Source organism: Oncorhynchus kisutch, linkage group LG18, assembly GCF_002021735.2.
Source record: "Oncorhynchus kisutch isolate 150728-3 linkage group LG18, Okis_V2, whole genome shotgun sequence".
Classification (NCBI taxonomy): domain Eukaryota; kingdom Metazoa; phylum Chordata; class Actinopteri; order Salmoniformes; family Salmonidae; genus Oncorhynchus; species Oncorhynchus kisutch.
The window spans coordinates 62,322,631-62,343,571 of NC_034191.2; the positions used below are offsets into that span (position 1 = coordinate 62,322,631).

Below are 20,941 nucleotides of genomic sequence, written 5' to 3' on the forward strand. Positions count from 1 at the left end.
TGCAACCAGGGAAAAAAAAATCCTAGACCATCTTTACTCCACACACAGAGATACATACAAAGTAGTGGTCGACCGATTAATCGGAATGGCCGATTAATTAGGGCCGATTTCAAGTTTTCATAACAATCGGAAATCAATATTTTTGGACACCGATTTCTTTTTTACACCTTTATTTAACTAGGCAAGTCAGTTAAGAACACATTCTTATTTTCAATGACGGCCTAGGAATGGTGGGTTAACTGCCTTGTTCAGGGGTAGGACGACAGATTTTTACCATGTCAGCTCAGGGATTCAATCTTGCAACCTTACGGTTAACCAACGCTCTAACCACCTGCCTTACATTGCACTCCACGAGGAGCCTGCCTGTTACGCGAATGCAGTAAGAAGCCAAGGTAAGTTGCTAGCTAGCATTAAATTTATCTTATAAAAAACAAGCAATCAAGCAATCATAATCACTAGTTATAACTACACATGGTTGATGATATTACTAGTTTATCTAGCGTGTCCTGCGTTGCATATAATAAGATGCGGTGCGCATTCACGAAAAAGGACTGTTATTGCTTCAACGTGTACCTAACCATAAACATCAATGCCTTTCTTAAAATCAATACACAAGTAAATATTTTTAAACCTGCATATTTAGTTAATATCGCCTGTTAACATTCATTTCTTTTAACTAGGGAAATTGTTTCACTTCGCTTGAAACAGAGTCAGGGTATATGCAGCAGTTTGGGCCGCCTGGCTCGTTGCGAACTGTCTTCTAACAAAGACAGCTAATTACACCAAACGGGGGATGATTTAACAATCGTTGCACGACTGTACCTAACCATAAACATCAATGCCTTTCTTAAAATCAATACACAGAAGTATACATTTTTAAACCTGCATATTTAGCTAAAAGAAATCCAGGTTAGCAGGCAATATTAACCAGGTGAAATTGTGTCACTTCTCTTGCGTTCATTGCACGCAGAGTCAGGGTATATGCAACAGTTTGGGCCGCCTGGCTCGTTGCGAACTAATTTGCCAGAATTTTATGTAATTATGACAAAACATTGAAGGTTGTGCAATGTAACAGGAATATTTAGACTTATGGATGCCACCCGTTTGATAAAATACAGAACGGTTCCGTATTTCACTGAAAGAATAAACGTTTTGTTTTCAAAATTATAGTTTCCATATTAATGACCTATGGCTCGTATTTCTGTGTGTTATTATGTTATAATTAAGTCTATGATTTGATAGAGCAGTCTGACTGAGCGATGGTAGGCACCAGCAGGCTCGTAAGCATTCATACAAACAGCACTTTCGTGCGTTTTGCCAGCAGCTCTTCGCAATGCTTCAAGCATTGCGCTGTTTATGACTTCAACCCTATCAACTCCCGAGATTAGGCTGGTGTAACCGATGTGAAATGGCTAGCTAGTTAGCGGGGTGCGCTCTAATAGCGTTTCAAACGTCACTCTGTCTGAGACTTGGAGTAGTTGTTCCCCTTGCTCTGCATGGGTAACGCTGCTTCGAGGGTGGCTGTTGTCGATGTGTTCCTGGTTTGAGCCCAGGTAGGAGCGAGGAGGGGAACGAAAGCTATACTGTTACACTGGCAATACTAAAGTGCCTATAAGAACATCCAATAGTCAAAGGTATATGAATTACAAATCGTATAGAGAGAAATAGTCCTATAATTCCTATATTAACTACAACCTAATACGTCTTACATGGGAATATTGAAGACTCGTGACTCGATATGTTCTCATGTTCTGAGCAAGGAACTTAAATGTTAGCTTTTGGCACATATTGCACTTTTACTTGCTTCTCCAACACTTTGTTTTTGCATTATTTAAACTAAATTGAACATGTTTCAGTATTTATTTGTGACTAAATAGATTTTATTGATGTATTATATTAAGTTAAAATAAAAGTGTTCATTGTTCATTCGGTATTGTTGTAATTGTCATTATTACAAACATATATATAAAAATTGGCCGATTAATCGGTATCGGTTTTTTGGTCGTCCAGTAATCGGTATCGGCGTTGAAAAATTGGTCGACCTCTATTACCTATGCATAGTCACTTCGCCCCCACCTACATGTATAGATTACGTCAACTAGCCTGTACCCCCGCACACTGACTCGGTACCGGTGCCCCCTGTATATAGCCTCATTATTGTTATTCTTATTGTGTTACTTTTATTATTACTTTTTATTTGAACCTACTTGGTAAATTGTTTCTTCTTCTTGAACTACACTGTTGGTTAAGGGCTTGTAAGTAAAGTGTACACTTGTTGTATTCGGCGCATGTGGCAAATCAAGTTTGATTTGATTAGCACCAATAGGAAAGAGGTTGTAGATGACAAGTAGCCACACAGGGACTGAATGAGAGTCCACAGACCATCAGTTGCCATTTAGAGTGACCTCTCCATCATCCAGCACTAGGTATTTGGACTCATTAAAAGGGGATGTGCAGTGGAAACCAAAGACCTTTTGTTACCCTCTGGGAGCCTGTACGATCCTCTTGTTAGAATGTTCTCTCAGCTCTGCTTATTTTAGATAGTGTTGCATTACATATTTATGGAAACATTCATATTTGGATACATTGGAACAGGACAATGAAAGATGGTTACTTGAGGGGAATGGTTATTTAGACGATTATGTAACACTGTGGCCCTGTGTGGCTCTGTGAGAGTGGGGTACTAGCAACGTCAAGGTCGTGGGACCAATTCCCACAGGGATCACATACACTTACTGAAATATATGCACTCACTGCTAAGTGGCATATATATACAGTATTATTGCTAGCTGACATGGATATTCACTCTTTGACTCCTCTACTGTTTCCCAGTGCTCCCTGGCCTGCCATAAGAAGTGTTTGGAGACACTGGCCATCCAGTGTGGTCATAAGAAACTCCAGGGTAGACTGCACCTCTTTGGTGTTGACTTCACCCAGGCAGCTAGGAACAACCCAGATGGTATTCCTTTCATCATCAGGAAGTGTACCTCCGAGATTGAGAATAGAGCGCTGGACATCAAGGTAACATTATGCTAGCTTTTTGAAGTAAGATTATGTAGCCTAGCTATATAGTATAGCTAATATTCTTTATTGTTTTAGACGTCATCCACCCCAGTTTAAAAAAAATGTAATATCTCAGGATAAAATGGGCCGCTGTGTTGTCTTGGTTGTCCAGGGGATCTATCGTGTGAATGGGGCCAAGTCTCGTGTGGAGAAGCTCTGTCAGGCATTTGAGAACGGCAAGGACCTGGTGGAGCTATCTGACCTTTACCCCCATGACATCAGCAACGTGCTTAAACTTTACCTGAGACAGGTGGGTTTCACACACACACACAATTCTTCAGGACAAGATATTTGCTGGTTACAGAGTACATCAGACAGACCACACACTAGCCCAATAATATTTACTTATCTACCTTCTCTTCATTCATTGCTAGTTTATACTCCCAAATGCTTATCTCTTTGTCTCCAGTCCTGTCTGTTGTATATTTGTCTTCATATTTTTGTCATTCCAGTTTAAAATTAACTTCCATGTTTATTTTCTCTCCCTGCAGCTTCCAGAGCCTCTCATCCTGTTCCGTTTCTACAACGACTTCATCGGCCTGGCCAAGGAGAGCCAGAACATCATCGTGGACGAGGTGGAGGCATCCAGGGTCAGCCCCGCCTCCCTGACCCCTCCACAGGTCAGCGTGGAGCTCAACCGGGTCCTCTTCAAGATCAAAGACCTCCTGAGACAGCTGCCTCCGGCCCACTACAAGACCCTGCAGTTCCTCATCCAACACCTGCACAGGTACCGAATCTATTCAGAGAATATAAATGAGTTAACCAGCGCTCACAACTCTGACTTTCACCTAAAACATTTATTGATTTCAATGGGACACTGAGTTAAGTCAGCGGATCTCAAGGCAGAATACAACTCTATAAATACACATACACAACTTAAAACCCACACGTCGCACAAAGTAACAACAAAAAACTGCAACAGCAGTAACAATGAACAAGAAGTCCACCTTCATATTTCATCCTTCCTCACCCCTGTAGGGTGACCGAGCAGGCGGAGGAGAACAAGATGACAGCCAGTAACCTAGGCATCATCTTCGGCCCCACGCTCATCAAACCAAGACAGACGGACGCGGAGGTGTCCCTGTCCTCCCTGGTGGACTACCCCTACCAGGCACTCATCGTGGAGCTCCTCATCAGACACTATCAGATGATCTTTGATGCCCCCCTCAGCCCTCTACCACGGCCCCAGGGCCCACCAGGCCCCTCTGGGGAGGGCTCTCCTCTGAAGGGTCAGGACACTAACCCTTGCCTCACCCCTCAGGAGAAGGAGCAGCTTCTCAGCAGACACTCCAAGTCTCTAGTAGACATTAAGGAGGTGAGTGACTTGTCTGATCCCATATTAAAATAGAAGTCAATAGAAATTTGATTAACCTCAGCACTGACTACAATACATAACATGGCCAAAAGTATGTGGACACCTGCTCGTCGAACATCTCATTCCAAAATCATGGGCATTAATACGGAGTTGGTCCCCACTTTGTTGCAATAACAGCCTCCACTCTTCTAGGAACGCTTTCCACTAGATGTTGGAACATTGCTGTGGGGACTTGCTTCCATTCAGCCACAAGAGCATTAGTGAGGTCGTGCACTGATTTTGGGTGATTAGACCTGGCTTGCAGTCAGCGTTCCAATTCATTCCAAAGGTAGGGTTGAGATCAGGGCTCTGCAGGCCAGTCAAGTTCTTCCACAATGATCTCGACAAACAATTTCCGTATGGACCTCGCTTTGTGCAGGGGGACATTGTCATGCTGAAACAGGAAAGGTCATGCAGAAACAGGAAAGGTCCTTCCCCAAACTGTTGGCACAAAGTTGGAAGCAGAGAATCGTCTAGAACGTCATTATATGCTGTAGCGTATAGATTTTTCTTCGGGGCCTTACATGAACCATGAAAAACAGCCCCAGACCAGTATTCCACTTCCACTTGGCACTATGCATTCGGGCAGGTATCGTTCTCCTGGCATCCGCCAAACCCAGATTCGTTCATCGGACTGCCGGATAGTGAAGGGGGATTCATCACTCCAGAGAACGCATTTCCACTGCTCCAGAGTCCTATTGCGGTGAGCTTTACACGACTCCAGCCGATGCTTTGCATTGCACATGGTGATCTTAGGCTTGTGTCCGGAAAGGAAACCCCTTTCATGAAGCTCCAGACAAACAGTTAGTGTGCTGACGTTGCTTCAGGAGGCAGTTTGGAACTAGTGAGTGTTGCAACCGAGGACAGACGATTTACGCACTTCAGCATTCGGCGGTCCCGTTCTGTGAGCTTGTGTGGCCTACAACTTTGCGGCTGAACCATTATTGCTCCTTAATGTTTCTACTTCACAATAACAGCACTTATAGTTGACCGGGGCAGCTCTAGCAGGGCAGACATTTGACGAACTGACTTCTTGGAAAGGTGGCATCCTATACCGGCCATTCTACTGCCAATAGGATGCCACCTTTCCAAGAAGTCAGTTCGTCAAATGTCTGCCCTGCTAGAGCTGCCCCGGTCAACTATAAGTGCTGTTATTGTGAAGTAGAAACATTAAGGAGCAATAATGGTTCAGCCGCATTGAAAGTAACTGAGCTCTTCAGTACCGGCCATTCTACTGCCAATATTTGTCTGTGGAGATTGCATGACTGTGTGCTCGATTGTATACACCTGTCAGCAACTGGTATAGCTGAAATAGCCAAATCCACTAATTTGAAGGGTTGTCTACATACTTTTGTCCATGTAGTGTGCCTCACCATCCATATGTTACGGATCTAGCTACTACTACCGACTGAAACAGTAATGATTACTGACTCTCTCTCTCTCTCTCTCTCTCGCCCCCACCCCCCTCTCTTTCGCTCCTTTGTGTTTTCCCTCTGTGCCCATCTGTTTCCTGTCCTCTGTCCATTGCAGCAGAGCTCTAAAGTGTATAAGCGTCATTCCTCCGTAATCCCCTCCACCCATTTAATGGACGAGGTCAGAGAGGGGAAACCCAGGCCTGATGGGAGGGACTATGCACCTGGTCAGTATTACCCCACTATAGCTGGACACACTGGGCCCATAGATACACTGTATACTATATACTTTATTACTGACGTGTCTCCTCTTTACTCTGTAGTAGTGGACGAGGACTCAGAGCAACTGAACGGGCTCCTGTCTGGCAGCGTCCCTGAGGTACAGAGAGCAGAGGGAGAGAGGGACAGGGGGGAGAGGGGTCTTACCCGGGCCCGCCACACCACTTCCCGGGTCCACCTCCGCCACCCCCGCTCCAAGCTTGTCTCCCGACCCATGAGCATGCCTGCCGAACGCCTCCTGAACCCCGCCCACGGCGTGGATGAGAGGAATGCCAGGAACACCGCTGAACTGGACAGCGAGGACGTTACCGGGAGCATTGCGCGGGACCAGTCAATTGAGGAGGTGTCGGAGGACGAGAAGCCAAAGTCGAGGGCGAGCAGCCACTACCGGAGCACGTTCATCGACACAGGGACGTTACGTAGGACCTGGGACAAACAGTACAAGCATTATGACATCACCCCCAGGACAGCTAAGATCATTACCAACCTGCCTACAGCAGACAAAGAGGTGGAGGACTCGGCCACAAGCCTCTCCACTTCTGTACCATCATCCTCTTCCATCTACCCCAACAGACCCTACACCATCGCAGTGAGGCCGGGCAGGACTCTGAAAAGGGAGGAGAACGTGTGCGAGTACAGCTCTGTGCCCACTGCGTTCAGGCCCCCTCGGACTCTACAGCCACCGCCTGGAACCTTCTACAAACCCCCCTCGGGGAGCAAGGACAAAGTGTTAGGGGACGCGCCGCAAAAGAAGCGTGCCGAGGCAGCTAACAGCGCAGAGGAGGAAGAACAGGAGGACGATGATGATGAAGATGAGGAGGAGGAGGAAGAGGAGATGGGTCTGGAGGTCTCTGTAGATGAGCCCTCTGTGGATGAAGACAATATGGATGAGGACACTGAGGCTCCGCAGCAGGCTGCAGGCTCCTCTCTGTCCCTGCCCCAATCCCCCAGTTCCAGCCCTGAGGACCTCAGTGACGAGACCAAGCCCGTGTACCAGAGACTACGGGCCAGACGCTTGCAGGAGTTCGAGCACCGCGAGGCCCATTTTGTATGACCATATTTATCGCCATTACTCACAGGTCGTCATTATAATTAATCAAGAGTAATTTTCCTTCCATGATTAGGATTGAAATGGTCAAATCTGTATAATATGTGCCATATTGTATAAGAAGAAAAAAACTTCAAATCATTTCATGAACTGGGAAAAAAATGACCCACAGGAAGTGTTATATACATTAATATATTCCTTGTTATCTTTTTTGGAGTTCCGCAGTTGGTGCTGGAAGGAACTGTCGTACTGCAGGTCCCCAAAATAAAGACAGGATGCACTTAGTTAACTACATAACAGTGGCTGTATTATAAGTCACTACACCTATTCTAGGTTTCTGTGAAAGGTCTGTATAAAGAAAGCCACATAATCAAAACCGTGCTTCCAGTACCAATCACTACAAATGTTAAAGAAATAGTTAATTTCCCAAAAGTTAAATCCATCATTGTAGATTTAAATGTACAGTATTTCTAACATACGGCTCAATACAAAGTAATGCCAGGATAGCATGTTTTTCTCTCTTTTAAACTGTGCAATTACTTTTTATTAAAGAAATATCATACTGTATCTGTTGTATAAAGTTTTGGTACACTGTATTTGTATGTTTATATGCCAAAAAATATTATTTCAACAACTGTTACAGTATAGTGTGTATCGCCACTTTATCAAAACTGAATTTGACGCACTTACTTAATCCAGTTATTTTAATCACAGTTATTTTATGCATTACACATTTCAACTTTTTTTTGTAATGCAGTATTTTGTATACAGTATTACTTTTGTATACCTTTGTATACAGTCATTTGAAAAGTTACAATGTTTAATATAAAACTGCATGTGTTGCTCGTTCAACGTGGACGAATGAACTCTTATTTATCTTTGACTTGATTGACACTTAGGCATTATATATGGAAAGTGTCTGTATGTAAGTCAATGGAGATATGCTACAAAGCCACACTTCAACCAAACATCAATCTGCTCCTTTTAGATGTTTACCTGGAAGGTAACAACCTAACAACTCAACTGAAAAACATTGAATAATATAATTAGAGGTCAGTCAGGTCGTTTCTGGCCTGTTGTAAAGAAGTCTATCACAATATTACGATGGACCAAAGCTGACCAAAGCTGTCTTTTTGAAAGTACTATTCAGTTCAGTAAGTACTGACCAGATATTTTAATCATATCAATTATACTCTCACTTTGTACAGGTTATAAGTACCAGTAAGTGCTACATTCATGTAAATGGTATATCCGTCTATATTTTATAAATATTATCTATAGGGGTCTTTGCAGATTGTCTCCAATGTATTAAATCCCTTTCATTGTACAAACAGGTACATACGAACATACACCTTTTTGTAACTTATTAAATATAGTTGACAACTTCCAAACACGTTTCTGTAATCTTTTGTATTCTCACACCTACAGTATAGATAGTTGATAAACCAGATTTTGGAGCCTAGGTCAATTCCTAGTTGATGTGAATAAATTGAGTGTAAGAGGAAGAAACCATAACATGTAGACCCTATTTTTTCCCCATAACCTTCAATAAAATGATCCCTCTCTTTCTCGGGTGGTTGTCAGGTCATTCAGGTCTCTGTGAAAATGGATGAGCGGTGTTAGCAGGCTCTGAGGCATTGAGAAAGAAGATTAAATCAATCAGATTAACTATTCGCTGGGTCTGTAGTTACTAAAGGAACTGCGTGGTTAGCTGTTAGCACCAGACATGGGACACACAACGCAACGTCCTGGGTTACTTTATACTCACTACTAGATGGTACTCCACGGTTCTATTCTTCTGAAGTAAGTGGTCTTTCATGTTTGTTGAGGTGTCCTATATAGTTGTTTTACTAGTCTGTTCATTCATGTGTAATAGCTATGCTTGCTAGGACAGCCTATGTTGTGGTTGTAGGCTACACTGTGGCAAAATCTGTATGCTCCTGGGAATTCTTAAAGCAACCAAATCTCATCGTCAACATCTCAACCTTGTTGCTAACAGCATGCACAGATGTTTATTTATTAACAAACACATTTGGTCAGAAGAGGGGAATACATCTTGGTACAACACCAGTTGAGGGTTTTACATTGTGCATAACATATTGCAATGTAACTACTACTGGCGGCAGGTAGCAATTAAGAGCGTTGGGCCACATAACGAAAGATCGCTGGTTAGAATCCCTGAACCAACTAGGTGAAAGATCTGCCGATGTGCCCTTGAGTAAGGCAATTTTCCCTAATTGCACCCGTAAATCGCTCTGGATTTTTAGAAGCGTCTGCTAAATGACTAAAATGTAATTGTACTAGTCGTACTACCAGTAAATGTAACTACTAGTAGTGCTACCAGTAAATGTAACTACTAGTAGTGCTACCAGTAAATGTAACTACTAGTAGTGCTACCAGTAAATGCAACTACTAGTAGTGCTACCAGTAAATGTAACTACTAGTAGTGATACCAGTAAATGTAACTACTAGTAGTACTACCTGTAAATGTAACTACTAGTAGTACTACCTGTAAATGTAACTACTAGTAGTGATACCAGTAAATGTAACTACTAGTAGTGCTACCAGTAAATGTAACTACTAGTAGTGCTACCAGTAAATGTAACTACTAGTAGTGATACCAGTATATGTAACTACTAGTAGTGATACCAGTAAATGTAACTACTAGTAGTACTACCTGTAAATGTAACTACTAGTAGTACTACCTGTAAATGTAACTACTAGTAGTGATACCTGTAAATGTAACTACTAGTAGTGCTACCAGTAAATGTAACTACTAGTAGTACTACCTGTAAATGTAACTACTAGTAGTACTACCAGTAACTATAGTTTTAAGTGACAGAATGCATCCTTTAATTGCAGTCTTCCTGTGCTTTCCTGGGTTCCCCTGAGGCCATAGAGATGGAGCTGTCAATCAGTCTGTACATGTGCCATACATCGTAGTGAGGTTGTTGACCCTAAACAGTAGCTTTGATTACTGCACCTGTGGCAGCACATACTCACACTAATTGAGTTAGGCACTGTACTTACAATAGTAGCAGTACTCTGACACTGTAACGGCATCATTTTTATTCAGCTTAACCAGCAGGATGTTTACTAGATCAGACTATGTACAATTTATTTATTTGAGATATCGGACAACTAGAGGTTGACAGAACAGCACCATTAATCAGTCAGATTTTCAAAAGGCTGAATTGTTACATTATTACAGTAATCCATTCTGCAAGCAGTCAGTCCACTGGGAGTAGTGGCCATTATGTGTGCGTTATTATGTCATCACATGACATAAACAGCTCAGCCAATGAGAGTTGTTCTTCCCTCCCTATTGTTATATACTGATTGGCATGACCTAGAAAAGCGCTTTGCCCTTCCCACCCTCCCTCCCCATGTGATACACTTGTCTACTTCAATCAGTATCAAAACACTCTGGAACTAGGAGTAGCCCAGCATGCTTCTCAGCGCATGGAAGGATGACTTCCTGTTCTGAGGTCCTAGAATCACATGAAACTGGAACTGTTCTAGTTGTATGATATTCAGTGAGAAACAGATTGTTTAAGGATTTGGAAATGTGTTAATTATGTCAGCGTTGTGAGGTGGTTGGGAGGTGGATGAGGTATGGTTGTGAGGTGGTTGTGTGATGGTCGTTTGGTGGTTGTGAGGTGGTTGTATGATGGCTGTGTGATGGTTGTTTCCAGGTCTGTGCCCTGGTGGTGACCCCTACGAGGGGTGAAGAGGAGGATCATGGGTACGGGCAGTCAAGTCCGATTGCTGCTGTGGAAGAACTGGACCCTTCGCAAGAGACAAAAGGTTAAACAAACACACTTCTGATGATTGTCTATCTCAATCTAGCAGATCTTTTATTTTGAAGACGTTTCCATCATCTTCTGTGAAATTATTTGCAAGCACTTGCTTTGTGTGTCACTGAATTCTAAAAGCTACTTTGCCCCTTAGGGCCACCATGCTTAAACAGAACCGAAATGTAGGATTTAAAATCTACGTATTGAGAATGCCACATTATCTAAATAGAAAATAGATCCACCCTGTCATTGACTGGTTCGGGATAGAGTCTCAGACCTGTCATCGTGTTAGTAGCCTAAAGGTCGTGAGAGGACAATCACATGAGGATGATGGCTGCTGGGTGACAGGAGGTTGTTACACAGGTCTGGAGCCCTGCTTAGCTGAGCAGCCCGGCCCGCCGTCTTTAGATTGCTGTGTTTAGCTCAGTCGCCCATGATCACGTCTCACATCGTGCCAACTGCATACTGTAACTAAACTAATGAAGCTTGGCCCAATTTGAACAAACACACACACACACACACACACACGCATACACACACGCATACACACACGCACACACAAGCCAAACGACGGGAGTCAACTTTGTGTTGTGGACATTCAGATCTCTTTGTGCTTCATTAACAAACTAAAGCCACACTCATTCATTTATTCGCACCATCAAAACAAATGTACGCACACAAATCAACTCTCACCCAACACTCACTTCTGCTACTCGAATACAGACAGATGTTTTTTCAGCTTAATTCAAAATTAACAGCTGCCTTCCAATGTGAAGAGTATATTGTTCGTTGTTTTCCCCCCAGATGCGGTTCTTCATGGAGATTATGTGGCCAGTGGTTCTGTTCATTGGACTAGTGTGGCTGAGGACAGCTAACCCTTTATACCGTCAACATGAGTGTAAGAACATGTTCTTCTGACAATCTAAACACTGGCGTTACCAACATTATCAGCAGTTTATGCACAAACAATACAACCCTACAAACCAGCAAATGGTCAGCTCTGATGAACAAAATATTTTCAATATATTTAGAAATCTTTTCTAGTCAAATAGTGAAGCAAAATAATCAATTTTGTGACTAGAGTTATACCAATCTATACAGGATGATCAGAGCTGTGTCAACTCTTCCGGCCTTTGCTATTGACCAGTGCCGTCTGTCCTGTTCTGTCCACTGTTGTACAGGCCACTTTCCCAACAAGGCCATGCCCTCGACTGGCATCCTTCCATGGATCCAAGGAATCTTCTGCAATGCCAACAACCCATGCTTCCAGTACACCACCAGGGGAGAGGGCCCTGGGCTCGTCTCCAACTACAACGATTCCATGTGAGCATAGGAGCAGGGCTGTGATAGCTGGTCCCAGATCTGTTGGTGCTGTCAAGCCAACTCCTATGGTCATTGTTTGTGATGATGTTTGTGATGATAGGGCTGTTTGTGATGATGGGCCAGCCAGATAGGAGAGGGTTGAGCAGCAGTACTACCTGCTTTATGTACCATTTGATGGCAGATGAAAGGAGGGTGTTACATGTTATAATACAGTATGTTCTCACTGAAGACATTTCATCGGCACTTGGCAAGGCTCTGCACTCACGCCAATGAGGTTCAGGGTTCTTATGTATGTGTGAATGGGTTGATTGAATGAATGTGTGTACCTATCTGTGTGTGTATCTGTTTGTCTGTGTTGGTGTTTATGTGTGCATGTGTGTGTATGTGTTTGTGTATGTGTGTGTGTGTGTGTGTGTGTGTGTGTGTGTGTGTGTGTGTGTGTGTGTGTGTGTGTGTGTGTGTGTGTGTGTGTGTGTGTGTGTGTGTGTGTGTGTGTGTGTGTGTGTGTGTGTGTGTGTGACCCATCCTCTGCTCTGCTCCTCATGCAGACTAGCTCGGTTCTACTTGGACGCCCAGGAGCTTCTTCTGAGTGACCCAGAGTTCCTGCAGCTGGGTCGGCTCTGGAGGGAACTGTTCACCATGAGCACCTTCATGGACACCCTGCGGACCAGCCCAGAACAGGTCTCAGGTCAGAGGAACTCCCATCAACTTAAAAGATATGGTTCATAAGTACAGATCCAGGACAGGCCTAGGGTTCAAATACATTTGGTTGTTATTTCAATACTAGACAAAAAAAAATCTAAACTGGAAATAAAAACACTCACACAGCAATGTGCAGTCCTCACCAAATAATGGGTATTTTCTTTGTACTATTACTATGAGAGTCATTGATCATGTTTTACACAATCATCTGGTCCAAAAGCACTCACGGGCAATTGTATCCCATCTTCGCCAAACCAAACAAATGAACCCAACACATCCCATCTCTCCCATTCCTCTCCTCCTGCTCTGCAACATGTGTGGAGGTGGGTTACATCACTTAGCTAGGCTTTTAGAAAGCCATTTCCCCGTAGTGGGAACTAGGATCCTAAGCAGCAGCACTGTTTATTTGGTCAGAAAGCAATTCAAGTGTTTCCCTTCCCAACAGAACACATAAACATGGTTATATCTGGAAGCCAATGCTAACATTCCCATACTAATGATCGCTTATACATTCTCAATCTGATCTGACAACTACAAATGCTACTCCACTGGGATAATAGCCCCTTATGATGGATCGACTAACTACACTCTTAGAAAAAAAGGTGCTATCTTAAGAACCTTAAAGGGTTCTTTGGCTGTCTCCATAGGAGAACCCTTTGAAGAACTATTTTTGGTTGCAAATAGAACAATTTTGGGTTCCATATAGAACTCTTTCTACAGAGGATTCTACATGGAACCCAGAAGGGTTCTACCTGGAACCAGAAAGGGTTATCCTATGGGAACAGCCAAATAATCCTTTTGGAACCCTTTTTTCTAAGAGTTCAACACTTATCTCTTCATTCCACAGTGAGATGGACACTTTTGTCTTCCTATACTTTTGAGACCATGTCTGGATATATCACTCTTATTCAATTGGTCTCTGTGTCTCCTCAAAGTTTCAAAGGATAATCTGGCAGTCTTCAATGTAAAGAAATACCACTTCCATTTTCACTGAGGACCTGTCAAGTTCCACATCACTATCTTCCCATTGATTATCATCTCAGGGGTACTTCCTTCTCCTCTTATCTGAGGTCTTAACTATTCTTCCCTCTTCCTTTTCCTTTTCCTCTTCCCATTCCTTTCGCTCCCCCTCCCTCTCTCTCTTTCTTGCTCTCTCTCTCTCCCTTTCTTGCTCTCTCTCTCTCTCTCTCTTTCTCTCTCTCTCTCTTTCTCTCTCTCTCTCTCTCTCTCTCTCTCTCTCTCTCTCTCTCTCTCTCTCTCTCTCTTTCTTTCTCTCTCTCTGTCTCTGTCTGTCTCTATCTGTGTGTCTCTCTCTCTCCAGGTCGAGGGCTGAAGGTAGAGGACATTCTGAAGGATGATGAGACCCTGACGTCCTATCTCCTAAGGGATGTTCCTCTGTCAGAGTTTGTGGTCAATGAGCTGGTCAATGCCAAGATCAGGCCTGAGCAGGTCAGACTACGCCTTAGTTGGCCTACTGTGTGTGTGTGTGTTCTGTCCCCACTTAGACAGCTGTAACACTCCATCACCCTGAGTATCCCATCTAATTATTAGCTAAGGATTTATCCAGCCAGCACATTTTCCTGGGGGCTAGCCGTGCTGGCTGAATAATCCAACAGTGCTGGCTGAATCGCAACCCTGAGAAAGGCAGTGTGTTTCTCTGAAAGCTCAGGACAGGATCTCCATTTGAAAGCTGTGGTCAAGAGGGCTATTGGGATACTGATGTCATTACACTGGGTTGTGCTGTGGGCTTTGTCTGGTGGCCTGTGGCTCCTGCATACCTTCTCTTCCCCCCAGTGAGCGACAACACCAGCCCTGGATCAAAGGGCTATGCAGTGGGGGGTGAATCATCACTAGGTCTTTGTTCACACAGAAAACACATACACAAAGAAAGGAATACAGAACCTAAAATTAAATGGGACTGGCTAAAGGCTGTGTGTGTGTGCACGTGTGTGTCCACATGCGTGCATGTATATAGGCTTACTACTTCCTGAAAAAGAGGCCTTCTCTTCACTGAGGAGTTTTGCTCAATGTTACAAACCCCCTCCCTCTGTGACCCTTGACATCTGCCCCTCAGTTTGTGTTTGGCGTCCCTGACCTCCACCTGAAGGACATTGCCTGCAGTCAGACCCTGCTGGAGCAGTTCATCATCTTCCCCAGCCGCAGGGGGCTGTACAGGGTGCACAGCAGCATTTGTGCCCTCACACCACAGAGACTACAGACCATAGAGGACAGGCTCTACGCCAACGTGGACTTCTTTAAACTCTTCCGTCAGGTCTGTCAATCTCAATGTGTCCCATTCTGCCTCTAGTCTGACCTGTCTGCTATGCATCACATACCTATGTATATATACCTATGTATATATATATATATGCCTTGCAAACCAAGGTCCTGGACTACCCTGGATTTTGAAATTCCAAATATGGAAAAACGCACTATGGCTGCGTTTACACAGGCAGCCCAATTCTGATCTTTTTTCCACTAATTGGTCTTTTGACCAATCACATCAGATCTTTTTCAGAGTTAATCTGATTGTTCAAAAGACCAATTAGCGAGGGAAAATATCAGAATTGGGCTGCCTGTTAAAACGCAGCCTATGTATGCCTTCATCGTATAGCCACATGAAGTCCTCAATCTGTATTATCATACAGTAGTATTCTCTTTTGAATGGACCCTTGTGGTCTGTGGCACTGAATATCTGTCACATTTGGGACGCTGCCATCTTGTTTATTTACTTACCAACAAAGATTGGCCGGCATGGGTCACTGGGGACTACTATTGGCTGTTCCAACCCTCTGCCAAACACCCACAGCATGAGCTGATGGCCATATGTTGGAGAGAGTTGGCACCAGTTAGGTTGAGTTGAGGAGAGTTTGCACCAGTTGGGCGGAGTTGAGGAGGGTTGACACCAGTTGGGGTGAGTTGAGGAGAGTTGGCACCAGTTGGGGGGAGTTGAGGAGAGTTGCCACCAGTTAGGGTGAGTTGAGGAGAGTTGGCACCAGTTGGGGGGAGTTGAGGAGAGTTGGCACCAGTTGGGGGGAGTTGAGGAGAGTTGGCACCAGTTGGGGGGAGTTGAGGAGAGTTGGCACCAGTTGGGGGGAGTTGAGGAGGGTTGGCATCAGTTAGTGTGAGTTGAGGAGAGTTGGCACCAGTTAGGGTGAGTTGAGGAGAGTTGGCACCAGTTAGGGTGAGTTGAGGAGGGTTGGCACCAGTTAGGGTGAGTTGAGGAGGGTTGGCACCAGTTAGGGTGAGTTGAGGAGAGTTGGCACCAGTTAGGGTGAGTTGAGGAGAGTTGGCACCAGTTGGGGGGAGTTGAGGAGAGTTGGCACCAGTTGGGGGGAGTTGAGGAGGGTTGGCACCAGTTAGGGTGAGTTGAGGAGAGTTGGCACCAGTTGGGGGGAGTTGAGGAGAGTTGGCACCAGTTAGGGTGAGTTGAGGAGAGTTGTCACCAGTTAGGGTGAGTTGAGGAGAGTTGGCACCAGTTGGGGGGAGTTGAGGAGAGTTGGCACCAGTTAGGGTGAGTTGAGGAGAGTTGGCACCAGTTGGGGGGAGTTGAGGAGGGTTGACACCAGTTGGGGGGAGTTGAGGAGAGTTGGCACCAGTTGGGGGGAGTTGAGGAGAGTTGGCACCAGTTGGGGAGAGTTGAGGAGAGTTGGCACCAGTTGGGGAGAGTTGAGGAGAGTTGGCACCAGTTGGGGAGAGTTGAGGAGAGTTGAGGAGAGTTGGCACCATTTGGGGGGAGTTGAGGAGAGTTGGCACCAGTTGGGGGAGTTGAGGAGAGTTGGCACCAGTTAGGGGGAGTTGAGGAGAGTTGGCACCAGTTGGGGGGAGTTGAGGAGGGTTGACACCAGTTGGGGGGAGTTGAGGAGAGTTGGCACCAGTTGGGGAGAGTTGAGGAGAGTTGGCACCAGTTGGGGGGAGTTGAGGAGAGTTGGCACCAGTTGGGGGGAGTTGAGGAGAGTTGGCACCAGTTAGGGGGAGTTGAGGAGAGTTGGCACCAGTTGGGGGGAGTTGAGGAGAGTCATGATGGAATTGCATGGCTTAAAACAATGTGTATATTGTAAGCCATCAGTACACATTTCCTCTAACGTTGTACTGCCTAGATACAGACCATTGAATTTCCCAAGGTGACAAATCACTACTGACAAAATTAAACAGGAAAACAACAATCCACTACTGTGTAATGAAACTGAAGTATAATTCATAGTGGAGCTGCAGTAACATTAAAGTATCTGTACATCTATGGTTACAGTACTTCACCTAATATATACTGTACCTGCCATCTACTTTCCCTCTGCATTGGCTACATGGTTGAGATAGATTGAGGCAACATACAGTGAGTTGAATGGCCACCGACTGCTCAAGTACCAGTTTTAGGAGAGTATATCAGGTTTTGGGACTTGACCTCTTTCAATAATGAGATTATAGATGCCATGCCTCCCTTCCAGACTAAACCTAAGGGAGCTTTTGTATAATCACCTGTGTTTATGGTCCCATGGTCACGTCCACACACACTGTTGGCCCCAATAGGGCTGTGTGTGTGTGTGTGTGTGTGTGTGTGTGTGTGTGTGTGTGTGTGTGTTTGTGTGTGTGTGTGTGTGTCGCTTCTTTGAAACAAGCCCATTAGATCTCACGAGATAGTGAGGAATGTCAGAGAGGAAGGACGTCTTATTTTGGAGTTGTGCGTCGCTGCCGTGCGCGATTTCCTGACCTCCAGCCCATTGTGTTTTGAGCTAGTTAGAAGTTTCCCTGGCTGAAATAGTCCCTGGAAGAAACAGTTACTGGAGATACTGTAGTTTAGGATACAGAAGATGACAACAATGCACTGTTCAGCAGATTTGGTGCATTCTCTGTTCCTATGTGGGCATAAGGGAATGACGAGCGGATTAGAGGCAATCCGTAATTTCGATTAAGACATTAATGAGCATACAGTATTCAATGATTAGATTTCTCTAAAACAGGTTATATGCTACATGTGCACCACCGTGCTTCTACATCTGCATTGCTTGCTGTATGGGGTTTTAGGCTGATGTAAAAGGGCTTTATAAATGCATTTTATTGATTGACCAAGTCAGAACAGTAGGCTACGTTATGAGGGAGGACAGGGACCAAATTATTAGGGTGAGGCACATGGGCTACTAACAGCTTACCATACAACAAACACTTAGTATTACTTTCTTAGCTACAGTATACATATCTCCCTGGCATATTACATCATTTATGCAGCAGCATAAAATACATTGTGCTGTGCTCACTTGATCAGGAAGGTGGTCCGGCGGTCCTTCTTGTGGCTTCTAGAAAGAGGCCTGAAATCCTGACTTGGAATTCCAAGTTGGATGACCGTTCAAAATAATATTTTGTATTTTCGCAGTAAGAGCTAGTTTAATCCAAGCTCCCAGTTGTCTTGAACTCACTGAAGTCTGAGATTTCCCAGTTCTGAGTTTCCAGTTGTTTTTAATGAGGCAGAAGTCATGCTGCGTTGACAGCATGGCCAATGTATTCAAACTTTTCTGGACATTTTTTGTGATATCCAATTTGTAGTTACAATCTTGTCTCGTCGCTGCAACTCCCCTACGGACTCGATGAAGGTCGAGAGCCAAGCCGCACTGCTTCTTGACACACTGCTCGCTTAACCCGGAAGCCAGACGCACCAATGTGTCGGAGGAAACACTGTCGAACAGACGACAGAAGACAACTTGCAGGCGCCCGGCCCGCCACAAGGAGTTGCTAGAACACGATGGGACAAGGACATCCCGGTCCGCCACAAGGAGTTGCTAGAGCACGATGAGACAAGGACATCCCGGCCAGCCACAAGGAGTTGCTAGAGCACGATGAGACAAGGACATCCCGGCCCGCCACAAGGAGTTGCTAGAGCACGATGAGACAAGGACATCCCGGCCCGCCACAAGGAGTTGCTAGAGCACGATGAGACAAGGACATCCCGGCCAGCCACAAGGAGTTGCTAGAGCACGATGAGACAAGGACATCCCGGCCCGCCACAAGGAGTTGCTAGAGCACGATGAGACAAGGACATCCCGGCCAGCCACAAGGAGTTGCTAGAGCACGATGAGACAAGGACATCCCGGCCCGCCACAAGGAGTTGCTAGAGCACGATGAGACAAGGACATCCCGGCCAGCCACAAGGAGTTGCTAGAGCACGATGAGACAAGGACATCCCGGCCAGCCACAAGGAGTTGCTAGAGCACGATGAGACAAGGACATCCCGGTCCGCCACAAGTAGTTGCTAGAGCACGATGAGACAAGGACATCCCGGCCCGCCACAAGGAGTTACTAGAGCACGATGGGACAAGGACATCCCGGCCAGCCACAAGGAGTTGCTAGAGCACGATGAGACAAGGACATCCCGGCCAGCCACAAGGAGTTGCTAGAACACGATGAGACAAGGACATCCCGGCCAGCCACAAGGAGTTGCTAGAGCAAGATGGGACAAGGACATCCCGGCCCGCAACAAGGAGTTGCTAGAGCACGATGAGACAAGGACATCCCGGGCCAGCCACAAGGAGTTGCTAGAGCACGATGTGACAAGGACATCCCGGCCCGCCACAAGGAGTTGCTAGAGCACGATGGGACAAGGTCATCCCGGCCCGCCACAAGGAGTTGCTAGAGCACGATGGGACAAGGACATCCCGGCTAGCCACAAGGAGTTGCTAGAGCACGATGGGACAAGGACATCCCGGCTAGCCACAAGGAGTTGCTAGAGCACGATGAGACAAGGACATCCCGGCCAGCCACAATGAGTTGCTAGAGCACGATGAGACAAGGACATCCCGGCCAGCCACAAGGAGTTGCTAGAGCACGATGGGACAAGGACATCCCGGCCAGCCAAACCCTCTCCTAACCCGGACGACGCTGGGCTAATTGTGCGCCGCATCATGGGTCTCCCGGTCACAGCCAGCTGTGACACAGCCTGAGATCGAACCCAGGGCTGCAGTGGCGCCTTAGCACTCATTGTTGATTTTGCAATTTCCAACTTTTTGTGTAATGTTTTTGTCCAATGGCTGATAAATTGTATCTATAATTTCTCTTCATATGACAATGATTAAAATGGATTTGCCAGTAGACTGCTGACTTGATGCATAAGCATGACTGCTTGTCTAGCTTGCTACAGTAACTAAGATTTTGAAAGTATAATGTTGACATGATCCAATCCAATCAAAGCTACTGTAGATATAACGTGATTTGACGTCATTTTATCTGTGGCCAATGACCTTGAGCCTTTTTGAATGGGCACTTCTAATGTCTATGGCAGCACCCAAGGGGCTTGAATTTTCCAGCTCTACGCATAGATTTTGCAGTGTCCCCATGAGTGACAGAACACTGAGCCAATCACGGTGCAACTAGAGAACACTGCCAACTCCATACAGCATTTTGGAGCTGCCTTACTCAAGAAAGTAAAAAAGAGACCATGTTTGTATCCTGCTTTATGAACTCAATGATTTATTTATTTAACATTGTTTGCAAACTGATATGTGACTCGTATTAATGCCAAAATGACATGCCAAGCAGGTACCAAAAAAAGTATAAAATAATATTGTATTTTTTTCTGCTAAACAGGTAGTGCTCAAAACAAGCATTATCCATCTGCCCTGATTGACGCATCGCCACTGTTGGTAAGGACATGACAGTCATTTTGACAGCTCTTTTCCTCCTTCCAGCTTCCCCGGGTGTTGGATAACCACTCCAGCGGTGTTGACCTACACTTCTGGGCCAGAGTACTCTCTGCCACCTACGAAAAGCTGCGAGAGGTAGGCAAACACACGCGCGCGCACACACAATTCTCTCCACCGCCTCTAAAACTACCAGAGGTCAACCCTACCACCGTTAGAACCATCATCCATCCCAAAGTTCACCCACCACTATATTTCTATCCCTCAGGAAACCACTGCTTCCTCCCTGCTCGGGTCTTTACGCAAACACAGACGGCAGGGATATCACGAGTGCGTAT

The 20,941-nt window shown here is 45.2% G+C and overlaps 2 protein-coding genes across 5 annotated transcripts in view; both read left to right on the forward strand.

The window, feature by feature from the left end:
• arhgap29a (Rho GTPase activating protein 29a) overlaps nucleotides 1-8,723 on the forward strand; it is a 69,472-nt gene extending 60,749 nt beyond the window's left edge. For 3 of the 4 annotated variants that reach the window (XM_020509076.2, XM_031796439.1, XM_031796440.1), the window contains 6 exons: nucleotides 2,833-3,021; nucleotides 3,176-3,313; nucleotides 3,555-3,790; nucleotides 4,042-4,378; nucleotides 5,948-6,056; nucleotides 6,153-8,723. In XM_020509076.2, the coding sequence (XP_020364665.2) occupies nucleotides 2,833-3,021; nucleotides 3,176-3,313; nucleotides 3,555-3,790; nucleotides 4,042-4,378; nucleotides 5,948-6,056; nucleotides 6,153-7,162 (2,019 nt within the window). In that variant the 3' untranslated portion in view covers nucleotides 7,163-8,723. The remainder of the gene's footprint in view (nucleotides 1-2,832; nucleotides 3,022-3,175; nucleotides 3,314-3,554; nucleotides 3,791-4,041; nucleotides 4,379-5,947; nucleotides 6,057-6,152) is intronic. The other variant, XM_031796438.1, reaches the window with a different exon arrangement.
• Nucleotides 8,724-8,795: 72 nt separating this feature from the next.
• Nucleotides 8,796-20,941, forward strand: part of abca4a (ATP-binding cassette, sub-family A (ABC1), member 4a) — a 49,471-nt gene continuing 37,325 nt past the window's right edge. The window contains 8 exon segments of the mRNA XM_020508581.2: nucleotides 8,796-8,959; nucleotides 10,852-10,963; nucleotides 11,758-11,851; nucleotides 12,135-12,276; nucleotides 12,825-12,964; nucleotides 14,300-14,427; nucleotides 15,053-15,250; nucleotides 20,652-20,741. Coding sequence (XP_020364170.2) covers nucleotides 10,898-10,963; nucleotides 11,758-11,851; nucleotides 12,135-12,276; nucleotides 12,825-12,964; nucleotides 14,300-14,427; nucleotides 15,053-15,250; nucleotides 20,652-20,741 — 858 coding nt within the window. The 5' untranslated portion in view covers nucleotides 8,796-8,959; nucleotides 10,852-10,897.